At 42.2% G+C, this 20,129-nt stretch overlaps 1 protein-coding gene across 2 annotated transcripts in view; it reads left to right on the top strand.

Annotated features, from left to right (window-relative positions):
• The window catches only part of PIGN (phosphatidylinositol glycan anchor biosynthesis class N), a 186,936-nt gene extending 168,074 nt beyond the window's left edge, over positions 1-18,862 (top strand). The window contains exon 31 of one of the 2 annotated variants that reach the window (XM_070221147.1): positions 18,300-18,862. In XM_070221147.1, coding sequence (XP_070077248.1) covers positions 18,300-18,339 — 40 coding nt within the window. In that variant the 3' untranslated portion in view covers positions 18,340-18,862. The remainder of the gene's footprint in view (positions 1-18,299) is intronic. The other variant, XM_070221146.1, reaches the window with a different exon arrangement.
• The last annotated feature ends 1,267 nt before the right edge of the window (positions 18,863-20,129 follow it).

Here is a 20,129-nt window from a genome sequence, read left to right as displayed (position 1 = left end):
AATACGTGATGGAGACCATATGTGGTCTTCAAAGCCTAAAGTATTTACTATCCAGCTCTTTACAGAAAAAGTTTAGAGTTCTCCTTTTTCTAGTGGAACAAGGAGCAAGTAATTATTAAGACTCTGAAAGAAAATAAGGATAATTCTCATAATAAGCACTAAACCAGAAGGATAATGATAAACCTCACCTAGTGAATGCATGGAAGATCAAGAATGAGGGTGAATCTTAACAGTTCTCAGTGAGAAAAGATGGAGTGTCTGAGAGGAAAAGACTGTCAGATTGATGGCCGACTTCTCGTCCTGAGCCGAGATAGACCCCAGAAGTAAAGTGTTAGAAAAAGTACTTGCAACCTGGAATTTTGTGCCCAATAAATCATCTTCCAAGATTAAGAGTTGAATATAGACATTTTCTAATATAAGAAGTTTATGATAACTTCCCTCCTATAAATCCTCAGTAAAATAACCATTAAAAGAAGTATTCGGAAAGAGGAACAGAGAAATCCTAGGGAAAGCGAGGGAGGAAAGAAACAACACAGAGTCCAGAAATTGTTAAAATGTGTCAGTATGTTTAAAATGTTTAAAAAGTAATGTAAAAAATTTTAAAAACAGGTAAAACTATAAGACTAGAAAGCAATTACATGGTGGGAGAAGGTGTTCAAAGATACTTAAAGTGTGTTAAGGTTCTTGTGGTTCTTGGGAGAATAATGGAAATATTGAGTAACTTTTGGCTATGTTTGAAAATTGTATGGTTAAACATGTATGTTTACTTGTATGGTTAAATATGTATATATTTATGAAAATAATTTGGTAAGTTTGTTCTTACTTTACAAATTGAATTTAGTTTCTCAAAAAATGAGTGGCAAAAAGGCACTTTTTTTTTTTGGTGAGGAAGATTGGCCCTGAGCTAACATCTGTTGCCAATCTTCCTCTTTTTGCTTGAGGAAGATTGTCCCTGAGCTAACATCTGTGACAGTCTTCATCTATTTTGTACGTGGGATGCCGCCACAGCATGTCTTGATGAGTGGTGCTAGGTCCATGCTTGGGATCCAAACCCATGAACCCTGGGTCACTAAAGCAGAGTGTGCAAACTTAACCACTATGCCAGTGGGGCGGCCCCACAAAAAGCGCTTTTAGTTTGCAGAAATAAATGGACCTGCTGTGTGTGTGTGTGTGTGTGTAAACATTTTTTGTTTTTAGTCTGATAGGGAAGATACAATACAGTAGAAAAAAATACTGAGGTAAGAGTAAAAAGGTTGATTAATGGAGGGGGTTGATTTTCTCATAACCTTAAAGGATCTACACAGGGAAAGAAGGAAGATGAAATCTGTGAATATCTAATGGAGAACATGAATCTTCCATTGATAATAGAAAGTGTGACTCATGGGGTCAAAGGATCAATGATTTTTTATATTTTACACTTCATTCAATGAAAAATTGAATGGGTCCAGGTAAACTAAGTTTAAACAGCATTGTTGATTATATGATTAAAGAAAACGAATAAGGAAGTTCTCAAAGCAAGGTTTTCATGTTGCTCCAGTGGTAAAATGATGAAAGGAACTGAATCTGCCCAAAGCCCCCTCTGGATTGTCCTGCTGGAGCTCCATGGTGAATGACTCGGATTTAAGAAAGGTGCTATGGGGGCTTTTATGTCCCACAGTAGGGGCTCCTCTCTATTCAAACCTCCAGCACCTCCTCCCCCAGCCTCATTTTCACATGATGTATGTCAGTGATAAAATTGAAGCAAAGATAGAAGAATGCTCATCAACTTACTTCTCTAAGCTCTTTACTGCAAGTAGGTAAGCCCTTCCAGAATTTCTTAAACATTTCTCCTATGTTAGGACAGTGCCTTCTTCCACTTGGCTTGAATTCGGAGACTGGATAAGGAAGAGGCACAGTGAGTAATCTCTGGAAAATAGGGTTGATAGGAAGAGAGCACATTAAAACACTTCTAGGGGACCAGCCTGGGGGCGCTGCAGTTCAAGTTTGCACGTTCCATTTCAGCTCCCGGGGTTCGCCAGTTTGGATCCCTGGTGAGGACCTGCTCCCTGTTTGGCAAGCCATGCTGTGGCAGGTGTCCCATGTATAAAGTAGAGGAAGATGGGCACGGATGTTAGCTCAGGGCCAGTCTTCCTCAGCAAAAAGAGGAGGATTGGCAGCAGATGTTAGCTCAGGGCTAATCTTCCTCAAAAAAAAACAAAAAAAACAAAAAAACCCCCACACTTCTGGGTTTGGATAAAGAGAAAAACACTGAATGACAAACTAAAATGTCAAATAGTTAGAACTGGAGAATATACAAGGAGGACTCAAAATGACATGTCACCCTTGCAATTCTCCTGGAGATTGAGAGACTGGCAGTTGTTGGTAATTATTACGAAAACTTTGCATCTCATCTAGGACACACACTTCCGGTCCAAAAGTGTTACTTATACGAACAGGTAAATGCTACATTATAAGGGCAGTAGTCACCAAGCTTTTGGGTTGTGCTCTCTACGAGCTAAAAGAAATTTTGGAGTACACTTTATAAACTTATTTATCATCCGTGGCTATATTAAACATATGTTTATAAGACATAGAAAAACAAAATATGGAAAGGAGTAGAAAAACTATGTATGACTATTTGCTCTCCAATGGATTATCTTCCTATCATTATGTCTCCCCCTCAAATATGTATGTTTCCAAAAAATTAAAAAGTTGAAGCATGATCTTTAACATGCAAGTTGCTAGAGATGAAGAAAAGAAATAAAGATGCTACAAACTGGCAATACAGAAAAAAGGAAATCGGAATGGGTGATAAACAAGAAAAGATGCTTTCCCCCATTTGCAACCACGAAAGTGCAAATGAAAGCAACATTGTGTGTCACTTCACACACACTAGAAAGGCAAAAATTTGCAGACCGTCCCCATGGCCAAGTGGTTAAGTTTGCACGCTCCACTTCAGCGGCCCAGGGTTTCTCTGGTTTGGATCCTGGGTGCGGACATGGCGCGACTTGTCAGGCCACGTTGAGGCAGCGTCTCACAGGCCACAACTAGAGGGACCCACAACTGAAATATACAACTATGTACTGGGGGGATTTGGGGAGGAAAAGCAGAAAAAAAAAAAGGTTGGCAAGTGTTGTTAGCTCAGGTGCCAATCTTGAAATAAAAAAAAAATTTAAAAGTCTGACAATGCCAAGTATAGTGAGAGTATGAAGCAATAGGAACACTCATGTGTTACTAGTTGGATATATTGTCACAATTAGCTTTGGGAGCAATCTGGGAATAACTATTAAAGTTGAAGATGAGCACAGCTCATGATTCGCTTCTTGGGAACTCAGACTTGGGCGCCGGGACGCAAGAACTAGAGTGTTCACAGCAGCATCACTTGTAAAGATGTGAGCCTAGAGATCCGTGAATGCAGACGCCATATGAGGGGCTCGGCAGAGGCACAAGCTCATGGGTGTTATTGCCAAAAAAGAGCAACCACCTGCTTGAGAAGGGGGAAATTCTGTCAGCATGGAATCCAAAGAGATGGTGACCCAGATAAACACACTCAGAACCACTGCCAGGTTCAAGACTACTGTTTACCCTGGTGGTTAGAGACTTCTGTCAACTCAGCATGGAGAGAGATTTTGTAATTAAATAAGAATTCATGGATGTAAAACATGTTGAATTTATGGGTGATATTCACATATATGATTTGGCAAATCTGTATCTCACCTATAATGTTCTTTTGGTCTTTTTCAATAAATTCCTTTAATTCCAAACCTTTGAGTTAATGTGTTACTAGAATCTCATTTAGGTGTGATTAGAGTGGGAACCTCTGAAGTGAGCTGGGCCATCTGGTGATGGTTTTGTTACTTCGGCAGGGCCTGCCTTACAAACCAAACAGTCTCTATAAAGACGCTATCACAGACGAATGTCCAAGTTGATGTACTTCTCCAAGATAAAGGTCTGCATCCAGTTATTCATTCCCATCCATTCATTTACTCACCCATTCAACCCACAATTACCAAATATTTACAACATACTAAAGATATAAAGAAGACTAGGACAGGGTCCCTAATTTGGGGAGCTCACAGTCATGTGAGTGGGAAGACAATAGCACACGCGAATCATTGCAGTACGAGACATTGACCTCCAGAAGAGTGGTGGGAGCCAGGTGCTCCGGGAGCTGCGGAAAGTCCCCAGAGTTTGAATAACTGAGTGGGTTCTTGAAGAATGAGCAGAAGGGGCCCCAGACTTTTACCACATTTGCATGTAAAAAGCTATTTCCAGTGCTTTAACTTAGAGTTTCTCAACTTTGGCACTATTGTCATTGGGGGCCTGATGCTTTGTTGTGGGGGCTTCCCTGTGCTTTGTACAATGACCAGCAGCATCCTTGGCCTCTACCTAGTAGATGTCGTTAGCATTTACTCTCCTTGTGAGTCCTGGTGATCGAACATGTCTCCAAACATTGCCAAATGTCCCCGAGGGGACAAAACGTTCTCCCCCACCCCTATTGAGAGTCACTGCTTTAACTGATGCTGTTACTGTTTCTGTGGTTCCCTTTTATTTGTTTTTGCCCTTGCATCTCTGTGCACAGTCCAGGTGGAGAAATGATTTTGTGAAACTTCGCAATGCACTATAGCTCAGTTTCCCTTTACTTCACTTTCCCCTAGGCTAGGCTAAACTGAAGTGCTTGCCCTGTGCTATTCTCAAGTCCTGTCCCTTCAATTCACCTCTCTCTTCTCTAAGGATAACTCCCAGGCTTTACGGTTCCCTAGGGGACTCGCCCTTAGCCCCTGACCACAGGTTTAGAAGCTTTATCACAGCTTCTCTCTGCTTTTTTCCTGCTCACCTTTAGGAACGTATTTTTCAATCTCTTTCTAACTTGTTGCTGTGGTTGTGTCTACTCCTCTGTTTTCCATAGCTGAGAGGAGGCTATTTATTCTGCCTGTGTTGTTTGACACAGAAAGTGATAGCTTATAGCCAAAGTACTGCCGTATTATTTACAATAACCAAGACATGGAAACAACCTAAGTGTCTGTCAACGGATGAATGGATAAAGAAATGTGGTATATATATCTACAATGGAAAATTATTCAACCATAAAAAGGAAGAAATCCTTGGGGCTGGCCTGGTGGTGTAGCGGTTGTATTTGCACACTCTGCTTTGGTGACCCAGGGTTCATGGTTTCGGATCCCAGGTGCGGACTACACACAGCTCATCAAGCCATGCTGTGGTGGCGTCCCACATACAAAAAATAAAGGAAGATTGGCACAGTTGTTAATTTAGTGACAGTCTTCCTCAAGCAAAAAGAAGAAGATTGGCAACAAATGTTAACTCAGGATTAATCTTCTTCACTAAAAAAAAAAGGAAGGAAATCCTGCCATTTGCGACAACACAGATGAAACTTGAGGACATAATGCTAAGTGAAATAAGTCAGACAGAGAAAGACACTGCGTGATCTCATTTATATGTGGAATCTAAAAAAACCCCAAGCTCATAGAAACAGAGAAGAGATTGGTGGTTCCAGGGACGGGAGAGAGAGGAAAATGGGTGCAGTTGGTTAAAGGGTACAAACTTCGAGTCATATGGTGAATAAGTTCTGGGGACTTAATGTATTGCACGGTGACTCTAGTTAACGATACTGTACTATATACTTGAAAGTTGCTAAGAGAGTAGATCTTCAAAGTCCTCAATACATGCACTCACACATGCACACATACACATACAGTAGTGACTATGTGAGGTGATGAATGTGTTAACTAACTTTATTGTGGTAATAATTTTGCCATATGTACATGTATCAAATTATCATCACATTGTACACCTTAAACCTACATGATGTTATATGTGAAATATATCTTGATAAAGCTGGAAAAAATGTGTCCAAAAAAACCCCTGTGTTCTAAATTTTAAAAAAGCAAAAGGAAGAAGAAGATAAAGAATCTCATAAAAACTCAAACAGTTGTTATATCTGTGTAGAGAGATTATGAAAAATGATCTGCTTTGTTTTACTTTTAAGATTTTCCTAAATTTCTCCAAAATGTTACTTAGAGGGCTGGCCCAGTGGCATAGTGGTTGAGTTCACACACACTGCTTCAGTGGCCCAGGGTTCGTGGGTTTGGATCCCAGGTGTGGACTTGCACCACTCGTCAAGCCATGCTGTGGCCATGACCCATGTACAAAAAATGGAGGAAGACTGCCACAGATGTTCGCTCAGCGACAATCTTCTTCAAGTAAAAAGAGGAGGATTGGCAACAGATGTTAGCTCGGGGCCAATCTTCTTCAAGTAAAAAGAGGAGGATTGGCAACAGATGTTAGCTCAGGGCCAATCTTCCTCACTAAAAAAAAAAAAAATGTTACTTATAAAAAAAATATTTTAGGAGGCTGACCCCATGGCCGAGTGGTTAAGTTTGGGTGCTCTGCTTTGGCAGCCAGGGTTTTGCTGTTCGGATCCTGGGCACAGACATGGCACCACTCGTCAGGCCATGCTAAGGCAGCATCCCACATGCCACAACTAGATGGGCCCACAACTAAAATATACAACTAGGTACTGGGGGGTTTGGGGAGACAAAGAAGAAGAAGAAGAAAAAAAACATTGGCAACAGTTGTTAGCTCAGGAGCCAATCTTTAAAAAAAAAATTTTTTTTTAATCAGTTCATTAAATGAAAAAACAAACAAAAACCAAAACAAACTACGCTATAAAAACTTCCCTGTTTGGAGCAACAAGCCCCTTTCTCCGACCAGGATATTTCCGTCTGTATTTCGCTCTTTTCTCACAACTGCTGGCCAGAGACAAAATGGCCGTATTTAATATGCAAATGCTACAGGTCACCCCTCCAATGGCAGCTGTCCCAGCAGAAAAGCCCTTTCTAGCCCCATTAAATCAATTGGCTCCTTTCCTTCTCACAATGTGTAGATTACTTTTGCACTTCCAAAAATCCTTATGGAAACACTCAGTTCTGGATAACAAAAAAGTCAACACAACTGATTATTTTGGCAGGTTCTATAGGCCTACTTTCAATACTCCTGATGAAAAGAGCATCCTTCAGCTGAATAAATACACAAATCATTACTTTAAGAACCCAGGTATCAAATCAAGAATAATCTATTTATTTTTGCATTAGTGGTTCTCAAACTTTAGTGTGTGTTGACATCATCTGGAGGGCTTGCCAAAACATATTTTCAACAGGGCCCTACTCCCAGGGTTTCTGATTCAGTCAATTTGGGACGGGAAGTGAGAATTTGCATTTATAACAGTTTCCTAGGTGGTGATGCTGCTGTTGTGGCTGGTCTGGGGACCACCCTTTGAAAAATCACTGTTTCAGATATTGCTGGCCATCAGCCACTTTCATTGTGGTTTAAATTTTTTTTTTTCTCTGAGGAAGATTTGCCCTGACTAACAGCAATTGCCATCCTCTTCATTTTCCACTTGAAGATTAGCCCTGAGCTAACATCTGTGCCCATCTTCCTCTATTTTTTTTTGTATGTTGGTTGCGCCACAGCATGGCTCTTGAGTGGTGTAGGTCTGTGTCCAGGATCTGAACCCATGAACCTGGGCCTCTGAAGTGGAGTGCACCAAACTTAACCACTAGGCCACAGGGCCAGCCCTAGATATCTTTTTTTAATGATCTCTTTTATATCATCCCCTTGGAATTTAAATTCTGATTTTAGGCTTAACAACCAATAGATCCTACTGTTTGCTAGCCATGTTCTGTCCCATGAAAAGATGTAATACTGTTCATACAGAATCTGTCTATCACTTACCTCCTTCTCCCTGGATGCTGAGAAAAGAGCTCATGGGATTTTGATGTCAGGTTGTTGAGATATAGAATTACCAATGAAAACCTCCAAGATTGCCACTGTATCTTTTTTAGCACCAAAGATCGCTACTGTATCTTTTTAGCATCAAACATTGCTGCTGTACCTTTTAAAGGGAAGATTGCTACCGTATCTTTCTTAGTGTCAAAAATTGCTACTGTTTTCTGATCTGCAGTAGAGAATTTAGGCTTCTCCTTTGGACATGTGCCAGAGGTAATTTTAAAATTATATAGAAATTATACACATGTACACACACACTCACACGCACTCTGACAATGGAAAAGAAAAAACACTGCTCAGGGCTGGAATAGGGTTCTAGGGTATTAAATTGTAATTAACACCTGATTCTTTTGTCTTGTTTTATCTCTGACTCGTATTTTGGACTTTGCTCCATCAAATGGATATCATTTAAACTCCGCTGTCTCTGGTGGCCTCCTCTACTTGGTGACCAGCTCCACTCACTGCTTGCTCTTAAGCACTCATGACCTTAAAAGCAAAAAGAAAAAAGAAAAAAGGAGTAAGTTTGACAAAAGAAAAGGAATTACAGGCTTCAGGAAGTGTTGTACTTGAATCTTCTTTCCAGACAGGCTGACAGACTGAGTTGCTTAATTCTGTAGGGCCTCCTGGCCTTCTACTACTAAAACAGTATTTTCACAAGTATTTTAAACCATTTGGGGAAATAGAACTGGGTTCGCTAATAGACATGTTAGTAGAAAGGAAGAAAAACGTGTGTTCTCCCCTCTCACCTTTTTTATATCTCATCTCTTTCAATGTTAATTTAAAAAGAAAACATGCAGGTCACATTCACAGAGGCACCTCACTTTTCTTTATGAACCGATTCTTTGGTTTGGCTGACTTTAAAGCCATTTTTTCCCATTTCCTTTTAAAAAAAAAGGTGAATTAAAGCCATCATCTCAGTAGCAGGAATAGCTGGTCATTAGTCTAACATTAACTGAACAATTTCTTTAACAGGGAAACCTCAAAGAAAATAGATACCGATATTTTCTTTAATTAGTTATTATTAAAATCCTTTCCTGATGCTCAGTGATCCTTCCAAAAGATTGTTTTAGGACTGAAACAGATTTAAACTGACATTCTTTTATGAAAATATCTAGACTAATAATACTTAGAAAAACCTCAGGGAAAAAAACTCCTAATATCTGTTTAAAACACCAGACTTTTGGATAATGTTCTCCTGAGGGCAGCAGAAGAAAAGGCATAAGTGAGCATTCAACCAGCCTTCTCAATCTTTGAAGAAACTTCTGAGCCCTCCAGACAAAGATGGACCACTTACCAAGAAATCTCTCTTCTCAACCTGTTTCCCATGCTTCCGGCTCCACCTGGGTGTGTCTGCTAATTTTCCTTTTATCTACCCCTTCCATCTATGTTCTTCTTTCCCAAACTCTTCTCTCTCTTTATTTTCTGACCCAGAACCCTCTCTTCTTTTCTCAGCACTCTAGAAATCCCCTGGAGATAAGCTAAGAATAATGTGTGCTTACAAAGGAAAGGATGTACAATGAAAAAAGGGAAGGAGAAAGTTTGGGGTGGGGGTGGGGAGTGGTGGATAGAATTTTAAAAGGGGGGAGCACAATAGCTCAAAGGTGAAGCAGCGCAAATTTCCATCTGCAGATGAATGAATAAGCAAATTGTGGTATATGCTTACAATGGAATATCAACCATAAAAAGGACTGGAGTACTAATATATGCTACAACAAGAATGGAACTCAAAAACCTTATGCTAAGTGGAAGAGGCCAGAAACAAAAGATCGCATCTTTGATGATGCCATTTACGTGAAATATCCAGAATAGATAAATCCACAGAGACAGAATGAAGATCAGTGGTTGCTGGGGACTGGAGGGAGAGGGGACTGGAGAGTGACTGCTCACTGGGGTGGGGTTTTACTTTGGAGGGTTGGAAATGTCTTGGAATTAGATAGAGGTGGTGGTTGTACAGCATTGTGAATGTACTAAACATCACTGAATTGATCACTTTAAAATGCTTAATTTTATGTTAAATGAATTTCACCTCAATAATTTTTTTTTCTGGAAAGTTGGTCCTGAGCTAACATCCATTGCCAATCTTCCTCTTTTTGCTTGAGGAAGATTGTCTCTGGGCTAACATCTGTGCCCATCTTCCTCTATTTTGTGTTTGGGATGCTGCCACAGCACAGCTTGATGAACAGTGTGTAGATCTGTGCTCAGGATCCAAACCCATGAACCCTGGGCTGCCAAAGCAGAACATGCAAACTTAATCAGTATGCCACTGGGCTGGCCCCTCAATAAATTTAAAAAAAAAAATTTTTTTTAAGAGGGAAATTGGGGCTGGTCTGGTGGCACAGTGGTGAGGTTTGCGTGTTCCACTTTGGCGGCCCGGGGTGTGCAGGTTAGGATTCTAGGTATGACCTACAGACCACTCATCAATTCATGAGGTGCTGGCATCTCACATACAAAAAATAGAGGAAGATTGGCATGGATGTTAGCTCAGGGCCAATTTTCCTCACCAAAAAAAAAAAAGAAAAAAAAAGAGGGAAATTTATCAAAATTTCCAACTCCACTTCTCTTAGATTTTATAAGCTTCACAGCTGTCTTTCTCTTTGTTTCCTAAAGAAAGTTATGCATTCAATTTAGGTACTAAGCAAGGAGAGGTCCTAGGTTGACCTCCAAATCTTAAGTATTTTATCAGTCTTCAATAAATTAGCCCTAATAACAATGGGAATAATAAAGTCACCCTATGAGTCAGTGATAGCGCTGGCAATGGCTCCCAAGGAGCATTACCTTTTAGTCTCTTCTAAATTCTGTTGCTCTCTCTCCATGTCCCTGAAACTCCTGATGTAATTGAAGATGACTTGTCAATGATGTCATCCACCCAACCAGGAAAAGGAGCACGGAGGAGCCTTGAACATAGGTTACTGATCGCCATGTCCTCTGGAGGCTGCTGCATTCAGATTCAATTCTGCCCTTGGCAAAACTTGGAAGTAACATAAAATTTGTCTGGGCTGCTCTTAACTCACTCCTTCCTGTATCCTCCGACCTCCCTGGGGCCCTCCCCTTCATCCTGTGGGCACCTAGAGAGAACTTCCCCTCCTCCATCCCGCCTTTTCTTATTCTTTCATCTATACCAGCAATTAGAAAAGACGTTGACATCATTTCTTCCCCAGGAGTGCATTTGACATAAGTATCTCCAGCTAATGTTGTTGGCGATATCTCCACTTTAATACCAGACACTTTGGCAGCATTGCTGGGCGTTCTCAGGTCCTGCTTCCATCTGCACCATGTGCTTCAGGACGAGGCACCCTGGGGTCATTCACTCCTGCAGAACACTGTCAGGTTTGTTTGAAGTGGAGAAGCAGTGAAATACACTCAGGGCAGCCTAGCAAGTAAACTGACTTCCAACAGATTGAATTGTAGAAAATCATACGTATATAAAAGTGATTGGGATTCTAGCTTTAGCTTTGCCCAGAGGCAAATTGCTGGGTTTCAACACCTGAAAGGATCAAAGAGAACAGTTGACTCAATGGTCCAACTTGGACTAGATCCATTTTAACTCAGAAATAGTTCTTCCTCAGGGAGTATATGAGCCATTTCTATATTCTCCTCCTCACCCCACGTGGTATCCACCTATTATAACATACACCCACATTATCCCTGCTTCTCCAGGTCCCAAAGATGGAGCACCTGGTGATGGGCAGCTAAACCACAATCAGAAAAACAATCCATCTGTGCTTACAAATAATCCAGTTTTAGCTCCTCAGTTTGTTAGCACAACCTCTTTTTGCAACTCCAAAAGCATTTATCGCTATCTAGTTTCAAGGAACTAGTTTCCCCATTTCCAACTGCTTGTTATTACCATGTACGTATGGAAGCCCCCACTTTCTAGGAACACAAGGCGTTGCCATTGTCAGATGATCCAAGTAGTGAGTGTTGTGAACTGCTGGTCAACCAAGATGTCCTTGGATCTCTGTCGGCTGTTGGGTACCTCTCGGGGACTTCAGCTTGCCTTGTGCACTGCACATTCCCATCTGTCAGCTCACAACCAGGCACCAAAGAATCAGAAGGCTGAGCAAAAAGATTTAGGGCTCCATCTCACTCCTAATTTTTATGTGTTTTAAATGCAAGCTAATAAAATCCACAAAAAGTACTGGCAAAGTAGTTGTGCAATGAGGCCATTTCGGGATCCTTATTCTTTCAACGAGAGTCAAACTCCCTTCCATAGCTTTTCCTAGCAATTTGGTGTAATGGGTTTTCATTGAATACTTGGCACTGATTTTTATAAATCTCCTTTGGGGGTGGGGACTACATTTTTTCCCCCTTCTTATTGTCAATATTTATTTTTCCATTTGGAGTTTAATCTTTTCGGGGAAGTTCCTTGGTCTGTGTTTGAGAAAATTACTTTTGGGGCTGATGCCAAAACTCTGGGTGACTTTGCAGTCCAGACAGCACCAAACTAAACATGGTCACAGCCCTTTTGCTGCTATTTGCACAAGTGTCAGTTACATTCCGTGCCTCTGGGCAGGCCTAGGGAATCTTTGGAAATTAGATTGATCCCAATGAGGAAATTAACTCAATAATACCACACAGATAAAACCAACATGCTTTGGATTACACTGGGAGGAACATTTGTAAATACTCTTAAATTTTGAAAACAGCATGGGCTAAAGAGGTGAAGTCAGTCATTATTTTAAAGTCTTTTATCAATACCATTTCAGGAGATGTTACGGGTGAAGCTGACTGGTAGCAGTTTTGGGTGGATAATTTTTGTAGAATTTCTTGTAAGGCTAATTACCTTATAAAGCCAAGGAGTGCAGTGAGGATGGTGCTCAAGAAGAATTTAACTTGGAGAAGTTCAGCTCCTCTTCCAGGTTCCTAAGACATTATGTAGAGAACTGGTCGAGAAAATTTCCCCGTGACATTGATTATGGAAAACAGACGGAATGCACCACCCCTTCTTCCTCAACTGCTTAACCAGACCCTCTATTTACCGTTTTTGTTTCTGCTCACCTGTATCCTATAATGTAGATTGGCACTGTTACTCTCCCCACAACCCCTAAATCTTCAGCACAGTTAAATCCTGAGAAGATAAAATAACCCCCAGACTCAGTGGAAGGCAATCACAGAATTGGTGTGGTTACTTCTGGCTTCTCAGAGCAAGTCTACAAGTGTAAAGGTTTCTCCATGTTTCTGACCTGTGGTCACAGGGATTTTGTATTTAGTAGTATGCCTGGTCTATTAGTTATCTATTGTGCATAACAAACTGTCCCCAAACTTAGCAGCTTAAAATGGTAGCAAACATTTGTTAACTCACACAAGCTTTGGGGATCAGGAGCAGCTTAGCTGGGTGGTTCTGGCCCAGGGTCTCTGACAAGAGTGCAGTCAAGATGTCGGCCAGGGCTGATGGTTATCTGAAGGATTGACTGGGCCTCAAGGATCCACTTCCAAGAAAGGTCACTCGCAGGGTTGGCAAATTGATGCTGGTTGTTGGCCTCAGGGCTCAGTTCTCACCATGTGGACTTCTTCACAGGAGTATTTGAGTGTCTTCATGACACAGCATCTGTGTTCTCTAAGAGCAAGTGATTCAACAGAGAGACAGAAGATGTGATGTGTTTTATAACCTAGGATAAAGCCAGAGAGCACCAATCCTGTGACATCCTCTTGGTTACACAGACCAGCCCTACTCATGTGAGAGGGGAGTACACAAGATGTGAAGGCCAGGAGGGAGGGCTCGCTGGGACCGTCTTGGGGACTAACCATCACACCTAGATATACCTGGTCACGTCCTCTTGGACCAGGTGAAGTCTTGAGGGAGCTGATAAGGCCTCTGTTTCTTGTGGCCTCTCAGTGGACAGTAGATTTGCCTGCTTCCTAGGGCCTGTCCTTGATGATGTCTCCCTGGCTGGCTGCCTGCCTGCTTTGTTTACACAGTTCTCCTGTGGCTGGACTCCAGCCTTAAAACTCCCTGGGATTAGAACATGGCAGAGTTGGAAAGATCAACTATCTAGCCCGATTCCTTCCTTTTATAAAGAATTATCATTATTCATGAGACCAATCTAAGACAGTTCTTAGGCAAATCACCTGTGAAGATCCACACCTGTAGATCAAAGTGAGGGGCTCTGGAAATTTCCTTTAGTGACTTGGATTACTAAGATCCAGAAGATCGAGGGTTTAAGAGTTACCTTTAAACTGCTGCTTCTCTCTTTATTTTACGCTTTGCTATCTGCAATATTGCCCCTCCCCTGCATGCCTAGGCCCTTGTGGTTGTATGAATGAATGATCAGAGAATGAATGACTAATAAGAAGATGGGAGAACGCTTATGGCCTTTGATGCCAGGAGTGTAGAAGGAGGTTGGGGTGCTTTATTTCCCAGCTCAGCCCAGTATATGCTCCTCCCTCTGATTTGGTGGGGATGCAGGTCATGCCAGGCCTTGGAGGGATAAGCAGACCATAGCTCTCCTACTCAACCCATCCTTCCTCAGGCCCTCACTGTCAAATTTCCAAACCGACTGTCTTCTCTCAAAAGGGCCATGGAGTTCCCTGTTCCTTGCTCCCATGGCTGTCCCTCTATGTGTAACTTCCAGAAGGTCAACCAAACAGAAAGAGAAGTCATTCTTCAGGCTTGAACCAATCTTTAGTGGAAAACGAAAAGATACGCAATTCTATTTCTTGAGAGGATAGGACGAGAGCAAAGAATCAGAACTAAGATAGAAGGTCTTTGAGGCTTTCTTTTTTAGAATGATGTTAATATCTGGATGGGCCCTTTCCCCTCAGGCCACATTTTGTAATTGCACATATTAACACCGCACCAAATGTCAGCACTGGCTCACCTCATAGAAAACCCACCGCTCTTCTCACGTGGCTCGAATCTGCTGACTAATGAAGCTCTGTATGCTCTGTTTAGGCCAATCCCAGAGAAGTTTAAGGCAGCGTTGTTCCAGGGGAAGAGCAATAAAATTGCTGGTGGGGATGATTTGTACTGGAATTCATTGACCTGCTCTCCCCTTCAATATCTAAGCTATACAGATATTTTTCACTGTGTTTCTCTGGCATTTTCCCATCTATTTGGACATAGGCCAGAGGTAACCCCTCTCATAAAGAACTTTGAAAAATACAACTTGAAATAATGCAGACTTGCATCATTTTTAGCTGTTTGGCAAAGCGGCTTGAAAAATGTGAGCACTTGAAGATTTCAAACTGTTGGCAACAGTAGGATCTTCTGTTTCCAGGAACACTGTCACAGTTTTAGATCTTGTCGTTCTGCTTAAATTATACCAAATACTAGAAATATTTCTGAGTGTTTCCTAAAGTAGAGTCTGAGACTTGGTCGTGTGTGTGTGTGTGTGTGTGTGTGAGAGAGAGAGACAGAGACAGAGAGAGAGAGACAGAGACAGAGAGAGACAGAGAAAGACAGAGACAGAGTAGGGATTGATTGCAGCCCCCAAGGGAACGCTTAGAGGCCACTGGCACTGAGGTCAGAGTATCAAAGACCAGAGTGGAAGAATTAAGTTGGGGTTGGTTGAAAAGTCACAAAAGCTTGTAGGAACAAAAAGCAGCCATGAACAGCCAGAAGTTAAGAAATATTGTCCAGCAATAAAGGGAAGCAAACATTCTCACTAAAAACAATAGGGGTCCCAGATAATCTGCTTGGTGGTCAAGAGGTCCTGATGGGAAGAAACTGGACAATGTCACTTCCCAGAAGAGAGGCCATTAGTTTAGCATGGAAGGTGGCCCTGCAGGTGCTTCCGAAGGCTGTGGCCCTGTGCCGATGCCCCCTACCCCTGCCCCAGCCAATTTCAAGAGAACATCCAAGGAGTCCTTGGTAATGAAGGCTGCAATGTGCACTCAGCAAACACCTCTCAGCTTTTCTCTAATCCAGCCAGACCAAAAGGAAGCCCTGGGAAACCCGGATAAGCTGATTAAGCCAGGTCACATTCATGACAGGCTTGAGAAATGAAAAACAAAGCTAAACTAAGTGAAAACACCCAGGGATGTGTTACAGAAGCAAGAGAGGAAGGGAATCGATGTAAGCTGATGCATGCCGCCAAGTTACTAGTGAAAGGTGAAGATGGCGGTACTCGCCTCATCCCAGACAAGGAAAGATGCTGGACGAGACGACATTGCCTTCTGTATTATTACACAACTACTTCACAAATACCATTTTCATCTTTCCACGGGGTTTTAAGGACTTCATAGAAGTAAACGTGTCACAAAAAGAGGTGTTGATGAATGCCTGATTCAATCTGGCCCCACACGCCCTGTTCCCTGAGGCCTTCCTCACGATGGACAATGAGACTTGAAGAGTGTGAACAGTTGCTTCTGTGCCACTCACATGGATTGGCATTGCTGGGGTAGTGAAGGATGCCAAATAATGGGAAAACTTGGAAATTTTATAGATCCTCTGACTTCAAGAGTAGATGAAGATGTTCACAGAGGAGAAATCATTTAAATGACGTCAAGTCCCAGGACCGGCCTACCTGATATGGTGGCTTCTTTGCTCTAAAATCTCTTCCCCTGACATGCCTGAAATGTGTTGGTTCACTGAAGATCACAACGATGAGGGAGTGTTTGGGATAAGATGTATCTTCTGGGGGGGAGAATGTTGCAAGCTATAAGTCATTCATATATTAGCATGAATGAGTTTATGCAGATGGCTTTTCTTCTATTATAGCTGGTATCGGTTGTGCAGGGGCAATGAACTTAGGATTTGAAAGCAGCTGAAGAGTAATTGAGTGACCGTGAACATGGGGCGTTTTGAGGAGATGAGACAGCCCTGCATGGGAGCCTAAGGTCAGAGCCATAGAGCAGCTTGAGAACGCTGGAGACTAAGAATCAAGGGAGAATGTTGAAAAGGAGGACAGCCTCCAGAAACTTCTCCAGGCCATGATATAATTGAAATACAGAAATAATAGTATGGGTCTGAGGATGGCTTACCTGAGGAGTGCACCTTAGCAGGTGTTAGGATAGGAAAGTCCACTTTAGGTAAAACTGATTTAGAAGTTTCTTTGCTGCAGGACTTCTCTGAGCCTTTAATTTGCTAGTAAGCATCCTGAATATCCAAAAGGAGACTATAGCATGCAGTGTTTAACACGTTTATTTTACCAAACATTTGAAGAGTGTCTCCTGGGACTAGTGTTCAACAGAACAAATTTTGGGGGAATAAATTTATCGTTTATTCAAAATAACAACATGAAAAATCTTGGGCAGTATTTTCACCTCTGAACCTCAGCTGAAACTGCAAGTGTTAGGTTGTGCCATCTGTTTCCTTCTAATTCTAGAATCTGCAGCCCATGAGAAATGAGAGCAGGTACCGTCTGAATGAAGAGTGACTGTGCCGTGGAAGGATGGAGAACAGCAGCAAAGGCAAAATTCAGTCATTATGAGATCTTCTCAAAGCCAATCTTACTCTAAAAACAGGAAAGGAATTCATTTCTTCCTCTGCTCTTCTAGTCCAGAGCTCAGAGGGGTCCATGCTCCAGTTACTAATTTTCCCTCTCCATCCAAAATGCTCAGACCTGCCCAGCACGTCTCACTTAGGTCCTGCCAAGTTTGTCTCCTAAATGGCTCTCAGATCTGTCCCTGCCCTCCATCTCCGCCGCATTTCCCTCATCTCGCGCCTGTCTCCTGTTGTAGGGCTCTCAGTGGTCTTCCCCTGTCTCCTCCAGTGAACAGTTCTAGATGGTGTGAGTGAGCATAATTTCAGCAGTTAAGCCATTCAACGTGTAGGCAGGTTATTTCTCACCAATACATCTCCCCTGGTATCAACTGCCCAAAACTGCCTGCTTTTCATTCCCCTAAACACTTAGAGTCTCTAAAAGCTCGAATGTTTATTTATCTTTCGGCTCCATAATGGTTCTCATGACAGTAGCAGTGGGCCAGAGCTGTCTCATGGTAAGAATAACAACTTTTCGGACCCAGCGCTGGTGTTGTTTCGGAGAGGGACAGTGGGGATGCATTCTGCATTTGTAACCATTGCTTTACAATGAACTTTTCAAAAGTGGAGATTTGTTTGTATTTAAGAGACAGCCTCGCGGCAGTGGAAGGAGCCTGGGTTTTGCTGAGACTGGGGAGAAAGCGCGGTGAGGGTGATTCATGGGTCCAGGGACGAAAATCCTGCCCTTCCCCCTGAGTCTGGTGAGCTCATAGTAACAAGCCTTCTAGCCAAGGAGTGGAGACTTGCTGCATCTCCTTGGGAACAGTTGAGGGGAAATCCTGTGAGGCTGGGAGAAGATGTAAATTGAGTTCTCTTACAGTGGACTGTCTTAGCCCCAGGTCGTAAGCAGCCCACACTCTGATTTTAATAAGCTTGAGGGTTGGTACTTCTTAGTAATGAGCAGACTTTAAAGGAAATGAAACCAATTCATGAGTTTTAGTTCATTTGTTGTAGAGCAGAAAGCACCCTGATTAGTGATCGAAATAGCAGTAGGTAATGTCTTGGAACCAACTGACAAGTTAAAAAAGGATTTGGGACTCAGACTAGTTTTCCAGCCTACTTTTTGGCTGATATAGTTTCTGTCTCTTCACAGAGCAGCGTGTGGGCCCTTTTCTGATCAAGAAGGAAGGTGACTGGCTGCTCAAGGCAGTGCTGTCTTCAAGCTGTGTGGAGTAAGTGCCTTCTTCGTCAGAGGGGCTATTTCATGTTTAAAGCCGTGGAGGAGATTATCGTTAACACACCTGGAAGCAGTTTTGGAACTTCACCATGAGAGAATGTTTGGGGAACTCTGCAGGCATCTTCTGGTTGAAATAAATATTCATGTGTGTCCAGCAAATGCCCAATGTCTATCATATTTAACCCTATACGGCAGAGACAGTAAGTGTCCTGAGTCCTCACATTTTCTTGGGTAATAGGTAAATGCAAAAGGAATTGGCCTGTGGCATTGAAGGAGAACCTAAAGCACAAACCACCGAGGGCCTTGCTGAATGCAACTGTGACCGATGTCTGTGGAATGCCGGTGACAGGGCTGATCGCCATAGAACTAGTCAAGCTGACTATTCTAGGCATTGATCTTCAAGAGCTTTGAGGCCCACACTGAGGAGCTCTGGGCTTCCAGTAGGATTGCCGCCCCCTCTGGGCATCCATGGAGTCATGGTGAGTGACATTCCCAACAATGCTTCTGGGTAGCTGATGGAGAAATGATGGATATGAAACCATAGTATATGGTAAAACTTACGAAATGATGACGTAAATGGGAAATTCAAGCCCTAGGTTCTAAAATGCTTTCTCAGACGTGAATTTGCTCAAAGACTTTGACTGTTGTTTTTTTCACCTGTTAAATGGGAATATAATTCTGCTCTGATTTCAAAGATGCAGTAAGGGCTGACGAACTAAAATAGTGTAAATCAAGTTGGCAAATGTAGAACTCTGATATTAATAAAGAATAATATGCTTGACCCTGCCTAGCCTAGGAACAAAATTAATGTGGGCACAGAAAGCTATCATATTTAAGTGGTTAAAAATGAGTAGTATTCCCTTTATGTTTGGATTTTAATTTAATCCTAGGGCTTTATGAGAGAAAATCCCTTACTGAGGTAGACAAGGACAATTATTTGGAAAGAAAAATATGATTTTGAGATTCATGCCCAGTGCCAGTGCTCTGAAGGCGCATGTCAGGTTTCAGAGAACATTGTCTAGTCTCCAGGCAGTACAAATCCAGAGTTTTCCTTTTCTACTAGTCTATAGGATGAGGCAAAAATAAAACACAGGTGATTATTTCTCTCAGATCTCAGAAGGGTTGCAAGGGATCTTGCTAACAGAAGGAAACCAATGGAAAAAATTCCTCTGCTCCCATTTAGAAATGTCACCCCACTAAAGTGAAAATCTATAATAGTGCTTATCCTTCTATATGGCTTTGCTTCTAAGCTTGGCAAAGGCAATCTTCAAATTAACCTCTTTTGTGCTTAAGCATCTCAATCCCAGTGTCTAATGGATGATAGCTTGCCTGTACTGTTATGTTTGCATAGACTGAAACTCAGTAATGGAAAACGCAAATCAAATCAGAGAGTGTGAGTCACTGCCCTGGCAGTGCAGGATTGATGCGGAGAAGCAGTTGTCTATCTGCTCGCCAGGGATAAGCTGGGAAGGTCTGATTCTGGCGTGATTCGGCTCAAGGGTTTTGCATTCCTATTCCGAGTCAGGTCCCATCACGCTCAGTGACTCATAAACGGGGCACCAATTAGCATGCGGGTATGATGATTAGCAAAAGGAAAATGAATTGACTAAAACAGACAGCAAAGTGGGTGGGGCACGCTTCAGGGGACACTACAGAGGCAGGACAGTGAATGGTCTGTGGGTTACACTGCACCAGGCAGGGCCATTCACTTCTAAATGGGAACGGTGAGAGGGACGGAGGTTGCAG

The sequence above is a fragment of the Equus caballus genome, chromosome 8 (assembly GCF_041296265.1).
Source record: "Equus caballus isolate H_3958 breed thoroughbred chromosome 8, TB-T2T, whole genome shotgun sequence".
NCBI classification, from domain to species: domain Eukaryota; kingdom Metazoa; phylum Chordata; class Mammalia; order Perissodactyla; family Equidae; genus Equus; species Equus caballus.
Note: the sequence above shows the minus strand (reverse complement) of the source record. Positions and strands in the feature narration are given on the sequence as shown.